Source organism: Apaloderma vittatum, unplaced genomic scaffold (genome assembly GCF_000703405.1).
Source record: "Apaloderma vittatum isolate BGI_N311 unplaced genomic scaffold, ASM70340v1 scaffold4059, whole genome shotgun sequence".
NCBI classification, from domain to species: domain Eukaryota; kingdom Metazoa; phylum Chordata; class Aves; order Trogoniformes; family Trogonidae; genus Apaloderma; species Apaloderma vittatum.
The window spans coordinates 22002-37633 of NW_009733382.1; the positions used below are offsets into that span (position 1 = coordinate 22002).

The window sequence follows — 15632 nt, forward strand, 5'->3', positions numbered from 1 at the left end:
CCAAACCTGATAATATACTGTATTGTAATTCAATGTCAGACAGAGAGTGAACGAATAACTTTTTTTTTTTCTGAAATGTCACTCCATAGCCATTGATTTAGAAGCTACTAGTAATATCAGAATTAATCCGCTTTTCTCTAATTTTCATTTCTTACTACCAGGAGTGGTAGTTTGTGCATGTATCCAGTCATTAACTGCTTTGACCCTCTGGGATTTATCTGGCCCTGTAAATGCTACTGTGTGTGCACAGTTGCATTCAGGTGTTTGTAAGATATTTTGTTGTTCTGAGCTACTGCATATGTGTGTTGGTTGTCTGTTCTGAATTTTATGTGCAAAGGTATATTCATAGATATTCATATTATGTGGAATTTTGCAGCTTCAACCAAACAGTGCATCTGGCAGTGGTGCTTTGGAACATGATCCATCTTCTATTTATTTGCGCATCCCTGCTGGTGAAGCTGTACCTGGTCCCCTTCCCTTAGGAGTATCTGTCATCGATGCATCTGTGGCTCTCTTTGGTGTGGTTTTTCCTCATGTCTCTTACAAGCATAGGTCAGTTCAATTCCAGAATCTAATGCCTTGTTCTCTGGATAGTATTGTTTGCTGGGTTTTTTTGTTGGTTTTTTTTTTTTTTCCCCCTGAAGTAAGGATCTACTTTGATATCAACTGTCTTTGAATTCAGAATTTACTGTTTGGTATTCAGAGTTCAGTATTTGGTGTTCATTGTCTCAGGATTCCAGAATATATCTACTCAGTTTAGACATAGGGTGGTTTCCTCAGTTTTATCAGTTTTGAAGATTAGGGTTGAGTGGTGGAGACTAGATTGTTCTCTCTTCTTACTGCATTAATAGTAACAATATCTCTGCAACTAAAATTTCCTACAAAATTATTCCGTTGCAATTAACTTCAAATCAGCCTTGAAAACATAGCAGTGATGTCCATTGAGTTTCATTTGCTTCTTTGAATAAGATAGTTTGATTTATACTCCGCTAATGATTTTATGCGTGATGAAAGAGAGGAAATGGAATTCAGCTAATTTTCCTTTGTGTTCTACATTACCTTTGCAGAGTTATAAGTTGTCAGAACTGTTTTTGTCAGTCAGTTTAGCTAATTCGTCACTGAGCACAGAGTGAAGGCAGCTCTAAGATGCGTTTCAAAGTAAAATTGTCCTTCAGTGCAATCCTGATGGGAACCGCTTTTTTTATAGCAGTCAGTCTCATTTTGCAGTAAGCACAGGATAGATTTGAGGCCAGCTTGCAGTAATTCAGCTCAATCTATATCTATTGTTAGCTATGGAAGGATTTAGCTGGGGAATGCCTGAATAGCTAAGAATGCAGATTATTCATTGTACTTCTATTCTTGGTATCTTCTAGGGAGTGCTCCTCCCAGTAGCATTTTCTGGTATGTTTAAAGGGGAAAATGGAGGTTAAATGGGGAAAACAATAGGAACAATAATAAGAATGTGGAGGGTAACACTATATTGAAGAATAGAGGGGAGGCAGTATTTTTCCACTTTTGTCCTCATAGCGTTCTAGTTATACAGCCAAATGTGTCTGAAGACTGATTGCCTCTTGATGGTATTTTCTTCCAAACGAATAGTAGACATTTGTGGATGAGCTAAAAGAACCAGCAAAGCAATGTTCAGAATAACTCTACCCTTTCTGCATGAAGTTGAATACCTTCTGCAGCCCCTGAAACAGAAATTCTGTGACTGAACTTAAAAGGCCCGCTTTTTGTATGTTTTTTACCTGCTCTGTTTTAGTTTGTATTTTGAAAGAGTATCACTTAAATTATGTACTTTCTTTTGTTTTAGATTGCAGATGTTGGATCACTTTGCTGAATGTGTCAAGCAGGCTAAAGGTGTTCGCCAGCAAGCTGTGCAGCTTAATATCTTTACTGCTGTTCTTAGTGCCTTGAAGGTAAATGTTGTAAACTTGTAATGGATGCCAAAGTTCAGCAGTTTAATTCATCAATTTGTGTTTGATATAAAAGGCTGTTAGGATAGAATATAACTAAACTTACCAGGTAAACATTCCAAAGTTTGAAAATACCAAAATCGATTTGTTTTTTTCAGATGTTTGTGTGAGCTCTGCTTGCATAAGTACACAGAACAGAGGCTCGTGTAGTCAGCTTGCTATAGTATTCAGACTTTTTTTTTTCTTTTTCAATCCGGTGGTTTTATTGGCACTGTATTCCTGGATTTAAGTACTTTATCATATATACTAAGAAAAACCGTCAGCTTCTTCTCTATAATACATGATGTGTCTGTAGTTTACATGTCTTTAATTATTATTCCCAAAGTAAAAGACTTCTTGAAAGTTGTAATGAAAGGTGATGTACTATTAATGAAATATGGGAACCAGTGAAGCTGCAGCAGAAGTGCTTAGTGTTATTGTTTAGTAGAGCATTCTCATAATGGGCTATATAAATGTTTGTGAAGATATGATTATTAAGAAAAAAATATTTTCACGAAATGTAACTGAGCTGTGGTTTTCCTGTCTGACAGAAAGAGATATTGCAGTCAGATTTTTAAAGTGTTTTGGGTTTTTTCTTTTTTTCTGGATATCCTGTGTAAACTAGCTCAAATTCAGTAGCACTAGGGTGCTTGTAACACTGTAATGCATTTGTTAAAAAAAGATGGGTACAACAGGTCTTCCTGTGTATGAAATAGGTAGTGTTGGCAAACATAAGACTGAGTAGATAGTTGATTTTGAGCTTTAAATATTTTCAGCCATTATATTTTAGGATAAATGACCACAAATTTAAACAAAATGAAAGTGCATGATTTCCAGCTGAAGATCTCAAATATAGTAAAGTTATTCTTACATCTCCCCTTTCTCCTCTGCTTCGGAATGTTGGGTTTTTTTCATATTTTTTTTTTTCCATGTAGGGTTTAGCTGAGAATAAAAGCACATTAGGACCAGAAGAAGTCCGTAAATCTGCTCTGACACTGGTAATGGGTGCACTTGATAATCCTAACCCTATTTTGAGATGTGCAGCAGGCGAAGCTCTTGGCAGAATGGCTCAAGTCGTTGGAGAAGCCTCTTTCATTGCTAGAATGGCTCAGTACAGTTTTGATAAGTAAGTTGGTTTTGATTCAGAAAAGGAAATAAAAATACAATTTAACATAGTCAGGAAGATTCCTCTACTAAAGACCATATTAATTATTCTGTTCTCTTCATGATTGCTATGATTATGTAGATCTGACAAACTTTCAAAGTCTTCTCTCTTTTATTTATTTCACAAGATTCTTCCAGGAATTAAAGCTGAGTTGTTAAACTACTTGGAATATGAAGTGATACCAATGAATATTTTGAGTTGCTTCAAGGTGATTAAACTGCTTCAGACAGATAAATGCAGTTTACACTATGTAATATGAATTGTGTGATAGTGCTTCTGTTTCATCAGAACATCCTCTTTACATATTGATTTAACTCATCTACTCGCCCATTTTTTTTTTTTCCATATTCTGTTGTTATTCTCAGGCCTTTAGAGATATGTCTGGTAGATATAACAAGACAACATGCTGTCCAATTTTTGACTTAAATTTAACATGTCAGCCTATCTGAATCAAAAGGCACCTGCTTCAGGGCTGCAGCCCATGTTTTTGGCTAGCTAGGCTGCATCCATGTAGCCTCAGTCCAGCTCTGCTACCTCTGAATAATAATTTTTTTCCCATCACTTCATCTTGTAGTAAAGTACATCATCTTTACTGTCTTTCCTTGAATTTCTGCTAGTGATATTGTTTCCTTGATTTCTTACCTAGAATTCACTTTGTTAACGGTTGCCAATCCGACACTGTTGTTTTTTCTGTAATTGAGATTTGCATTCACTTTGTTCTGTGATGGCTGTGAGCATACTTGTCTTGGGTACAGACAACTAGCAAAAAAAAAAAATCCTTGTTTTACTTAGGATATCATTTTCTCTCTCTTTCCCACTCACCAAAAGGGTTTTAATTAAAAGTTATGTATGTGATGTGCATTCAGAAGCAGAAGTATTGTGAAAATACTCAACAAGTCACTGTTTCGTACAACTAGGTCGTTCAGAATGCTGCTTGTGGTGTTTTAGTTTCATTAATAAAACACTATTTAAAAAAAAAAGCTTTATTGGAAAAATCATGGAACTCAGTTGTAGAAGAAAACAGCTGTGTTAAAAAGTTATTCACTTAACTTTGCAGTGGAAGACATACCTGTGGAGTTCTTTGTGATTTCTCAATGTATTTGATTTTTCCATTCTTGATTCCTTTGTACTGCAGTGGTCTAGGGAGCAGCCCAGCAGACAGGGACCTGGGAGTGCTGGGTGACAACCGGTTGAACAGGAGCCTACAGGTGCCCAGGTGGCCTGGAAGGCCAATGGCCTCCTGGCTTGTGTCAGGAACAGTGTGGCCAGCAGGAGCAGGGATGTGATTCTGCCCCTGAGCTCAGCCCTGGTGAGGCCTCCACTCGAGCCCTGTGTGCAGGGCTGGGCCCCTCACTGCAAGAAAGATACTGAGGGGCTGGAGCGGGTCCAGAGGAGAGCAACGAGGCTGGGGAAGGGGCTGGAGGGAAAGTCCTGTGAGGAGAGGCTGAGGGAGCTGGGGGTGTTTAGCCTGGAGAAGAGGAGACTCAGGGGGGACCTTCTCACTCTCTACAACTGCCTGAAGGGAGGGTGCAGTCAGGTGGGGGTCGGGCTCTTCTCCTGGGCAACGAGTGACAGGACGAGACGGCATGGCCTGAAACTGCGTCAGGGCAGGTTTAGGTTGGATCTCAAGAAGCACTTCCTCACGGAGAGGGTGCTCAGGCACTGGGATGTGGCACTCAGTGCCATGGTCTGGCTGATGTGGTGGTGTTGAGTCATAGGCTGGACTTGATGATCTCAGAGTCTTTCCCAGCCTCAGTAGTTCTGTGATTCTAGCAATGACTTTTCTGATTATTAAATTAGTCTACTATGAAACACTGGTAAACACTAGATGGTTTTCCTATATTTTTTTCGCTTTCAAAACTCTTCTTCATCTAAAGTGGCAAGTTTGGACCCGGAAGAAAGAAAATAACAATTCAAATAGCTTTTTGTTTTGTTTTGTTTTCCATTTACCTTACACGTAATCTGTTTTAATAGCAGTGTAGATTAAGTACATATTTTTTGCTTTTGCTGTTAAGGGTTCTCCAGGTGTTTTAAAGTGGCATTCTGTTAGTCATTTACACTAGTATTATGGTACTTGGAGGGTTCTTTGTAACAAACTTAATGAATTATATGATTTCCTTTTATTTAAACATCGATAGGTTAAAATCTGCTCGGGATGTTGTATCAAGAACGGGCCATTCTTTGGCTTTGGGCTGTCTCCATCGGTACGTTGGCGGAATAGGTTCTGGACAGCATCTGAAAACTAGTGTCAGTATTCTCTTGGCTTTGGCGCAAGACGGAACCTCTCCTGAAGTCCAGGTAAAAAACACAATCACCAGAAAATTACTTCAAAATATTCAAGATTAAAATTCAAAGTCAAATTGCCTGTCCAGGTGTTCATTAATAGAGATTGTCATGTGTAAGCCAAGTCATATGGCTGTAGCCAGGGACCATGAAGAAAGAAGAAGTTTCCTTGTAAGCTCTTACAGTAGGGAATCCCAAGTATGTACTGCAATTAAAATGTAACCTTACTGTTAGTTAGGGAGGCAGTTGCAAGTGGTCACAGTAATTTAGACTGACCAGTGTCTGCTTGTCAGCTGAACCAGAGTAATTCCCTGTGGGTGTACTCTGAACTGACTAATTATACAACTAAATGTGTTAGGTGTACCTTAGCTGCCTACACTACATTTGTAATAACTCCCTAATGTTAACATCTGATCAGTTACTGGGGTCTGAGGTGATAGACATTAGTTTTCTTTGCCAGGTAATTTCCGTATATATGATGGTGTGAACACAGTATGGCAGTACCTAGTCTTTGAGTGGTTGTGTTATGACAACAAAAAGTCTGTTGCAAGCCAAACTACAGTTGAGGCACAGAAGGGTAACTAGTAGGAGCTAAGTCCAAGACAAGGCAAAGGAAAGGGAGGTGTTTCTGTCCGCTATGGACTACAGACCTGTGGAGTCTCACCAAGGACAGCTTGACTGCTGGAAGTTGCTGGTAGAGTAAAAAGGGGACTAAACATGCTGCTGCAAGTGCAGTGCGTTTGGAGTTGCTGAACAAGTATGAACACTGTTCAGTTCAGAGTTTCCTAATTTGAAAATACTTGGAAATTAGGAGAATACGCTGTCTTTATTCTCCTAGGAGAAATTTGAGGGGTCAGCGTCTTGATCTGTCTTTACTCTCCCTTACGCATATGTGGACATTTGTCTTTACAGTAAGAAGTTGGATATTAAAGGGAAAAGTGCTGATTTTTTTTTTTCCAGCGATGAAGTCTATCAAAACACTAAAATAAAAGAATCACTTCAGAAAGAGGAAAAAAAAAAAGAAAAAGAAACCTTTTTTGAGTGAAAGCAAATGTCTTGTCTGTAATTGTTCTTCAAAGACTGTGGTGTAATTGAATGATCAAACAGTTTTTTTGTCATTGTTTTTGCAAGGTACTGCAAGGAAGCAACTATCTGGAATAGTGACTGTTGTGTTTTAGCAGCAGGAAGTCGTGTCCCACCCCTAAGTAGGCACACTTTATACCCACAGATAGAGAAGCTGAAACCCCCAGTAACTATACAGAATCATGCTTCCACCTTAGTTTATATTCTTAACTTGATGGAACATGTACTAGAGTACCTTCTTAATTCTTTTCCTTGGGGCAATAAAAAATAGAATCAAAATAATCAAGCTTATCACTTGAGAAAGCAAGCCTAGTTTTGTTTATAGATAGTATTTAAAAAAAATAATAATTTATAAATACAATTTAAGTCTCTTTGAATTTCCATAGTCGAAGGTAACACCAAGTTCAGTTTTCATATGTAACTTCGTGTTATGCATAAGTAGTTTTGAGATGTGTAGTTGTGTACCATTCATTTAAAAAAAAAAAATTGAAAAAGGTTTACTGCTTTATGAAAAAATGTGAAGGGGGAAGCCCAGGTGGAACTTGCATACCTACCTTCTTTTCTGTTGAGTGTATGTCACCAGACCACTGTAAAAAGCTAATCTTTGAAACCTCATCCCTCACTAGATCAGTACAGATACACAGAAGGTGTATGGAAATATGAGTAGTGGAAGCTTACAGGAATGAAAGGATAAGCTGAAATGTGCTACCATGTAGGTAGGACTGTAGAATTAGTTTCATGGTTGCTAGTCCTAATGCTTTTTGGTGTTGCATCAGAGAGGATTAAGAAGGAGCAGTTTTCAAGGCAGATTTTCCTGCTCAGGTCCTAAGAGTCTATCCTTGTAGCTGGAATATTCTTTTCAACTGTATTTTCTTTTTTAACTTGAGCTTTTCAGTGCAGTAGTATCACATACTTAATAGAAGAAAATTCTGATGTAAGATCATTTAGTAGGATATTATGGAGAGACAGCTAATGCGTTCAGGTCTCTCAGAGGGATTTATTTCCTATGAAGTGCTGGTGACCAAAGAGACTGTCCTCTCTTGCCCCTTGCCCTTCTTACTTCGACAATTACAATAAATTGCTTTGCTCTTTTGTTATTTACTTACTGTGCAGCTGGAATAGGTTGATCTTTCATCATTTTTTTTCCTCATCCTGTAGTACACTGTGAACACAACTGCTTATTTCTCTTGCACCCTTTAATAAGAAAACTAGTTAGAAGATGCATGTGAACCTTTGAAGTTGTCATAAAAATCACATTCTACTAATATGTCAAAGGCAATGCCCACTGAGGACTTTGTCAGCTGCCCATTTCAGACTGTACATCCAGTTTTACAGTGGAATCATTCTCTCTTTCTTCTGTTTTAAGTCAGTCTTTTTTTTTTTTGTATGTGTGTGTGCTTAACTACTTTTCTCGAATTCTTTGTTGTCGTCTCCATTATCACTAAAACTACTGGTAGCCGAGAGTATGCTAGTTTAAGTTCCCAGGTGATTGGTTGAGATTTTGAGACCGTTGCAATGTTTCTGGAGTCAGAGTAGCTAAATAACCGTTAAACAAGGACCTACAGAGCTAGGCTCAGTCTGCATACAAAATTGTTTAAATTGCCTCCATTTATTACTGAAAAATATTCCTGTTTTTTTGATAGACCTGGTCTCTTCATTCACTTGCCTTGATAGTAGATTCCAGTGGACCTATGTACCGTGGATATGTGGAACCAACACTTTCGCTAGTTCTTACTTTGCTCTTAACTGTTCCACCATCACATACGGAAGTACATCAGTGCTTAGGCCGATGTCTTGGAGCTATAATAACTACTGTTGGACCTGAGCTGCAGGGTAAGTGGGAATTTGAAGAGCAAAAAAAAAATCTTAACTTCTATAAATATAATATATTGCAATCTTAAATGGACGAAAATAAATTTTTGTTTGTTGCAGGTGGTGGGGGGAATGCTGACAAATTCAGTTACAGTCCTGCAAGCAACCTCACTTCTGATCTTACTCATGAGTGCTTGGGACTCTTTTGACTGCAGTTTGAGATTTGTGTAAAGAAATTGTGGTCATGTATGGTGTTCTGGTGAATGGCAAATTTGCATGTAGGTAAAAGATGAAAAAACCCCTTCCTGCATATTTTGCTGCATATATTTTTGTGTATAAGTGGGGCAAGAAGCAAGATTTTTCCTCTGCTGTTGCAAACTTGGATATTTGATGACCTCTGATGGCAAGAGCCTAAGTTGGACATAATTGATAATATTGTGAACTGTATATAATTTCCAGTTATTCTTTGTGTTCTTAGATCACTGTACCTTACTCTAGGAAAGATCTTGTCATGCCAAACACCATATCTGAAATTCTGTGTTCCAGGTGGCAAAACCACAGATTTGTGACTTTATCTAACTCAGATTTTTAGGAATATTTATAGGATGCTCTTTGAGGCAGTGCCAGAGAGCCAACCACTAGTGAAGTTTTAACTCTAAATAAACTGGACTTAAATTACGAGTTATGGAAAATTTTAGATGCTTTAACTGAACTTGTGTATCTGCTTGCTGTTGTTAACCTTTTTATCAGAAATGTCATTAATTATTTTTATAAATAACAACTTATATAGAAAGCCTTCTACAAGTTACATTCTTCTGTAATTCAACCTTTTTTTTATATAAACCTGATGCAGATCAATTCTTAAAATACAGAATAGGATTATTTTTCAAATTAAATACTGTTCTTTTGAATGCTTGTCCTGTTAGAGTAGTGCAGCTCCTGTAATGGAGCTAACTGAAATCCCCTGCATGCATGTGTTCTAGCTTAAGTGTAATCTGATATTTTAGGAAATGGTTTGATGCATGAAATGTTGCTCATATGTATAGAATGAAAGAGAACTTCAGAATTTAAATTCAGATAACTTTACTAGTGTAATGTCCTGAGGAGATAGTCTCAAAATATTTCTGCTTGGTAATCCAAAATTTTGTTTGGAGAAGACATTATTTAACTGAACTAAAAAAGAGATACTGAACCACTATGCAGTGTTTCTTTCGAAGCCATGTAGATACTAATTTGCAGTAGAAATTCAGAAAAGTTGTGAACTTTGAAGCATTAAAAATTGTTTGTCCGAGATTTAAAGTCTTCAGCTGTCATAGAAAAATTTTACTTTGTTAAGGATCTTGTATTACATCATTAGGTAATGGAGCTACAATTTCAACAATCCGTTCTTCCTGTTTGGTGGGATGTGCAATCACACAAGACCATTCGGACTCACTTGTTCAGGCAGCTGCCATATCCTGCCTTCAGCAGCTTCATATGTTTGCCCCACGGCATGTCAACCTTTCCAGTCTGGTTCCCAGTCTTTGTGTGAGTACGAAAGGCATCCCTTTCCTTCCTTGGAGTTTTATGTATGTGCTTGGCAGAGGACAGGAGAAATACTTAGCAAGAATTTAAGGGCACCCCTGTGTGATAAGCAAAGTAACATTTGCAAAACCACTGAAGTGCAGTAAAGGGAAGTCTGACCCCAGGCCATCGTAGATCTTTCAGAATGCTGCCCAAACTGAAGTCATAGGGTCTGATTCTCTTTGACCCAAGACAGCGCAAGACAGCAAACAGTTATATATAAGTAAAAAGATGCTGAAATGCTATTTCCTCCAACTGATCCCATCCACAGAGAGAAGTCAATGAGGTGGGGAAAGGCAGGAGATTTTAGATTTATTTTACCACTGTCAGCATAATAGATGCTGGTATTCAGATTCTTGTGCTGCTGTTGTTAGCCCTCCATTAGTATTCTGTCAGCAAGTCCTGGCTTAAGTCTGGAAGTGAGGCAGAGGCTGGAACTGAAAACATACCGAAAACACCTGTAAAAGGAAAGGTGTTGTGTGTGGATGTGCTTTTTGGTGTGATTGGGTTTTGTTATTATTACTACTATTTTTTACTTTATTTTTTAGAGTGTTCAGCAGTCCAGTATTGAGAAATTTGAAATGCTTCTCCTTAATGTCTGTTGAATATTTTGCAAAATTCTTTGTGTCATTCTTTCTGGAACCATTGGTTCCATGTAACCTGAAGGAGTGTGATTGTAGAGACGTTTTTGTCAGTTTTCCAGGCACACTTTCCCTGGGGCACCCTCTCACTCTTACATACTTCCTCCACTCCACACGGACCCTTGCTTCCTGCCCCTTCCCACCCAGCCCAGCCCAGGAGCACTCGTGGCTATGCAGTGTGTTCCCAGAATCTGTCACTTGTCCTTTCACGAAAGTTTGCTTGAAAGGAGAGCAGTGTACCCAAAAGCAGGTAGACCCTTTTCTATGAATACTGTGTACCACTTAAACAATTCCTATAGCCATGTAAGTATACCCTGTAAGTACTGCTGGGTAATATTACAGACAATGAAGTTCACACAAGAATGACTAGTACTGTTTTTAAAATTTTTCCCAGGGTTTTCTGCTGTCTCTTTCCTATTCCTTTATGGTCCTCTGCTGAACAAAAGCTATTTTCTTTCTCTTTTTTTTTTTTATTTCTTACTTCCAAGTCATACTTAGCTTTCTAAGTTTTCCTCTGAAATGTCTTGTGCATTTCTTGATACTGCAAATATATAGATATGTAGGCAAAGCCTGCCATATCTGCCCTACTAGCAAACTCTTCATTGCTTTCTAACTCACCCTTGAATGGAATGAATGGCAGATAGCAAAATTAAACCACACAATTCCACAATCTGTTTTAATTTCTTCTTTTTACATTGGCTTCGTAACCACTAGTTGTTTGGTTTGTATCTTAAAACGGGGAATACTTTTTCTATTAATTAAATCCCTCAAATATTCTGTGGTTTAGTTCCATTAAAACAACCTCAGTGTGATATTTAGAGGTTCCTTCAAGTCTGTTTAGTTTTGTTTTTTTTTCATCGCTAAAATTTTGTATATTCATGGAATAAAGATCTACTGTTAAAATGGTTTATAAATTATACAACCCTTTCATTTAGGAAAGCTGTTTCCATCTGCATAATAACCTAATACTGAGAAAGTAAATGTGTATTTGGTTTATTAAAAACAAACTCCCCAGGGTAAATAAAGAATCAGGGTTTCTTAAAGAGCACTCTTCATATCTTCCACTGTGAAAGAACATACAGTTCTCTGTGCAGCTACTTTCTCCCAGGAAAATAGGGACCATGGACAATTCTTCGATAAGAAAATTACTTGCATGTACTTGAGGTGATTCAAAAGAAATTAGAAGACAATGCTGGTTAGCAAAGAAAGCTGAAGCTGTCTTATTGAGAGACACTTATAAAAACTTACACTACAAATTCTGTTACAAGTTTGAAATAAAAGTTTTTTATGATGGCTGCCATGTGTTGTGCACCTGATGATGGCTTTTTGTTTAAAGGATTGCGATTTACAGCTGTAGCTGAAAGCATAGTACTGAACAGTGTAAGAGATGGGAAAGCATAAATCACAGTGGTGCAGTAGTTCTAATACTTAAGCTCTTACCTCTTCAGCTGGGTTAACAGCTGTCATATTTGTACATTGTAAAAAGTGCTTATTTCTGAACTTCCTAGATCTTGTAAAGAGTTTAGTACCCAGCAGCTCACACATGGGCATATCGTTGAAAAGCAGAATGCCCTTAGTCCTTAGTCAGCAGCACTGATTTATTGATATGGGGGTGCAGCAGTTCACTCACCTCTAATGGTTCTGATTTTTAGGTTCATTTGTGCAGCTCCCACTTGCTGCTTCGGCGGGCTGCAGTTGCATGTTTACGACAGCTTGCTCAGAGGGAAGCAGCAGAAGTATGTGAATATGCCATGAGTTTAGCGAAAAGTGCTGTAGACAAAGAAAACAGTGGCATCAGTAAGTATTGCTTTCATGTGGCCTTTTTGTAACAGTCGAATGCACATCTGTGTGTGTATGTGTGATTTGCCTTCAGAGGAAGGGAGAAAAAAAAGAAACCTGAACAACCCATCCTGACAACAGAAAAGAACACCTAAAATTGTCCCATCCAGCTCCAGTAACTTCTGGCCACACATCCCTGCTTACCTCTTGAATTTCACTTGTAGAGTTCAGACTTGAACTTCTCTGCCCTGTTAAAAGTAGAGATCAAATAGGGAATGCAGTGTACATGCAGTGGAAACATTTTACAGATTTTCTGGTATATTAGGTCTTGCTCTTTTGAAAATTGACTTAAGTGTATGCTGTTTGATTGAGATACCTGGTTGTACCACGTGTTGCCTGATCTAGTCAAGAGGTGGCGTCCCTGGCAACAGGGAGGTTGGATTAAAATGATCTCTAAGGTCCCTTCCAGCGTAGGCCATTCTATGAGTATGTTCTGTTCGCAGTGTGTCTGCAAAGCCTGTGGACTTTGCTGGTTGATTCAATGAGTACATGTATTGTTTTATTTTGAAATTAGGCACAACAGTGTTCATCAGCCACACTCTTCATAGAAACATAGGATCGTGAGCTTACTTGCATGAAATCACACCAATTAAGTCTGTCTCTGGCAAGATTTTTTTAGAGTCCAGCCCTTTTAGGGGTTTTCACAAATTCATGGGGTATGTACATTTTATTCATTTAGGAAGTAATACAATGGGGTGCTATTTGCCTTGCAGAAAATAAATTAAATTAGTTTCTATGTTAAAATCTTTCTACTGTTAATTCAGAAGAAATTTAGTAACATCTTGGTGTATCATTGCTTGAACTATACACACACAAATACACGATGTCCAATTCTAGCCTGTTATTCCAAATTTTAACTGAGTTACTTGTTTTGGAAAAGACTTCTCATTATTGCTTTGCAGATACTAATCCTTTTGCACCAGGAGCTGGTTCTCGGCGAGATGCTCATTGCCGGCATCAGGGGGTTAATATAACAGAGACGGGCCTTGAAGGTGTCCTATTTGGAATGTTGGATCGAGAGACCGATCGGAAGTTGTGCTCAGATATCCACGATACTCTGGGACATATGCTTTCATCGCTGGCAGTAGAAAACCTTTCTCACTGGCTAATGCTTTGTAAGGATGTCCTTGCAGCTTCCAGTGGTAAGTGTTCTGTAGTGTTCACATAAATGACAGTATGCCCTTAGTACTAGCATCTTCTGGCAATATTTGTTTGAAGCTTGGCTTTTGCCCTGATTAAGGGTTTAGCATGGTTAAAACATAGTTTGCATTGTATGTAGAAATTTGATTATAGTGCATTGAATCTTCATTAGACAAAAGAAATCATCATTGTTATGTTAAGTTTTAGAATATTGCTTTTAAGAATAAAAAACTGCCTTAAAGAAGTATTCCCAGCGGAGAAGCAGTGTGGTTATTACTCTGACATTTCAGTATCTTGGTGAAAGCAGATGTTCTTTTTAGCTTTTTTACATCAGAACCATACAGAAAGAAGAATGCTTTACATGCTCTGAGCTTTCTTTTATGAGGTTTTGTGACTTACTGATACGACGATGGGTTACCATGGTGATGAAACTTTTGCTTGTTTTTCAGCTGTGCAGACTTGTTTGCACAGATCTTGTCCTCTGAGACCTTATTCCTGTTTTTCAGCTTGTAGGATGGTTGTGACGCAGATTCTGCTTATTTCCCGTGACTTTGTACTTGTTTATTGGCATACTGTGAGTTCATCCTGAAGCTCTTTCTAAATGTTGCCAGCTTTACATTTACTGATGAGTAAGGCTGCCAATGATTTCTTTATGCAACGTGGTTACCATATATCTTGCCCAGTGAGAAAGACCTCATTTCCCAAGTTTGAAGTTGGCTTGTCCTTTTCTTATTTCATGTGGGATGAGTTTTAAAGTTTTTAACATGGCTGTCCAATCTCTTATTTATTTATTAGAAGGTGAAATAATCTTTAAGAGAACCATTTTGAAATAGATTTCTCTCAGCTGTACTTAAAGCCAGTTTTAAGGTCCTGGATGCCTTCTCAAAATACTCTTGTTAATTGGCATCATCTATGTTTGATTTCCCATAGCCTTTATCTCTCTTTATTAGACTATCTTGGCTCTTTAGCTCCTTAACTTTAGACTCTATAAGAAGCATGCCTTAGTTGGGGTGGGTTGGCATTGCAATAATTTCTTCTCATTTCACTCTAATTATTGCAAGAGTAATCTTTGTCAGTATCTTGGCATTTTGCTAATTTAGACCTTGTCACTGAGATTTTATGTTCTTCTGAATAGCAGAAGCCTGTATGCATGTTTGGTGAGTTGTTTTTTTTGTTCTGTTTGGATTTTTGGTGGATTTTTTTGAAATCTCTGAAGTAACTTCATTTCTGACAAGAAATCTCACAGCCACACTTAGGAAAAGAATTTTTTAAATGTTAAGCACATTTGAGGGTGCCATAAACTGCCTACTTGGCTATCTATTTGTCCCATGGCATGGAACTTCGTAGCTGTCTTTCAGTTTAGCATGCACTCTAGCTTTTACTTGAAACAGGAGCTGAATAGTTCAAAGCCAAGGTGACTTTTTTGATTCTGAGCCTGGTGATCTTACCCTGTTTATTGGCAATTTAATAGGTTAATTTTCAAAGGTGAGAAATTCAGATACAGGAATCAGCTACAGTTGGTATCTGTGGAGAATTAATGTTACAGGACTTTACTTCATATCATTTAAGCCAAATAAAGGGTAATGTAGCTCCAATTAGAGGGGAAAAACATCTATTTTACTGATATTCCTACGCCTTTTGACATTTTCGAATGTTCTTGTTTCAACAGAAGAATTAGCCTGTTTAGAATCCGAGCATAAGGAAAAGCTTGAATATGTGCTTAACTGTCTTCTGCAGATTTTAACAGTGGGATTTTTTCTTTTTTCAATTGTTCTCTGTTGTAGACATGAGCACTGCTGCTCCCTTAGGAGGAGGAAAGGATGAGGAATCAGAGAAGAAAGATGAGATGGACGATGATACAATGTTTACCACCTTGGGTGAAGAGGATAAATCTAAGCCTTCTGTAGCACCTCGCTGGGCAACTCGTGTGTTTGCAGCAGACTGCCTGTGCCGAGTTATCATGCTGTGTGAGAATGCGAACAAGGCACACTTTGATCTGGCGCTGGCTCGTTCAGCCAGACTTAAAAACCCAAAAAGTAATTACAGCATGTACATGTTTTGTTTTTGGTTTTGTTTTATTTTATTTTGCTTTATTTAATTTTGTTGTATTTTATTTCTTATATTTTATTTTATTTTATTATTTTATTTTAT

The 15632-nt window shown here is 37.9% G+C and overlaps 1 protein-coding gene across 1 annotated transcript in view; it reads left to right on the top strand.

Moving 5' to 3' along the window:
- The window catches only part of HEATR5B (HEAT repeat containing 5B), a gene marked incomplete at its 3' end in the record, with an annotated part of 33452 nt that extends 17868 nt beyond the window's left edge, over positions 1 to 15584 (top strand). The window contains exons 15-24 of the mRNA XM_009875857.1: positions 377 to 552; positions 1814 to 1919; positions 2891 to 3081; positions 5259 to 5418; positions 8130 to 8319; positions 9656 to 9825; positions 12155 to 12299; positions 13244 to 13483; positions 15266 to 15520; positions 15574 to 15584. Of these exons, the coding sequence (XP_009874159.1) occupies positions 377 to 552; positions 1814 to 1919; positions 2891 to 3081; positions 5259 to 5418; positions 8130 to 8319; positions 9656 to 9825; positions 12155 to 12299; positions 13244 to 13483; positions 15266 to 15520; positions 15574 to 15584 (1644 nt within the window). The remainder of the gene's footprint in view (positions 1 to 376; positions 553 to 1813; positions 1920 to 2890; positions 3082 to 5258; positions 5419 to 8129; positions 8320 to 9655; positions 9826 to 12154; positions 12300 to 13243; positions 13484 to 15265; positions 15521 to 15573) is intronic.
- Between the last annotated feature and the right edge of the window lie 48 nt (positions 15585 to 15632).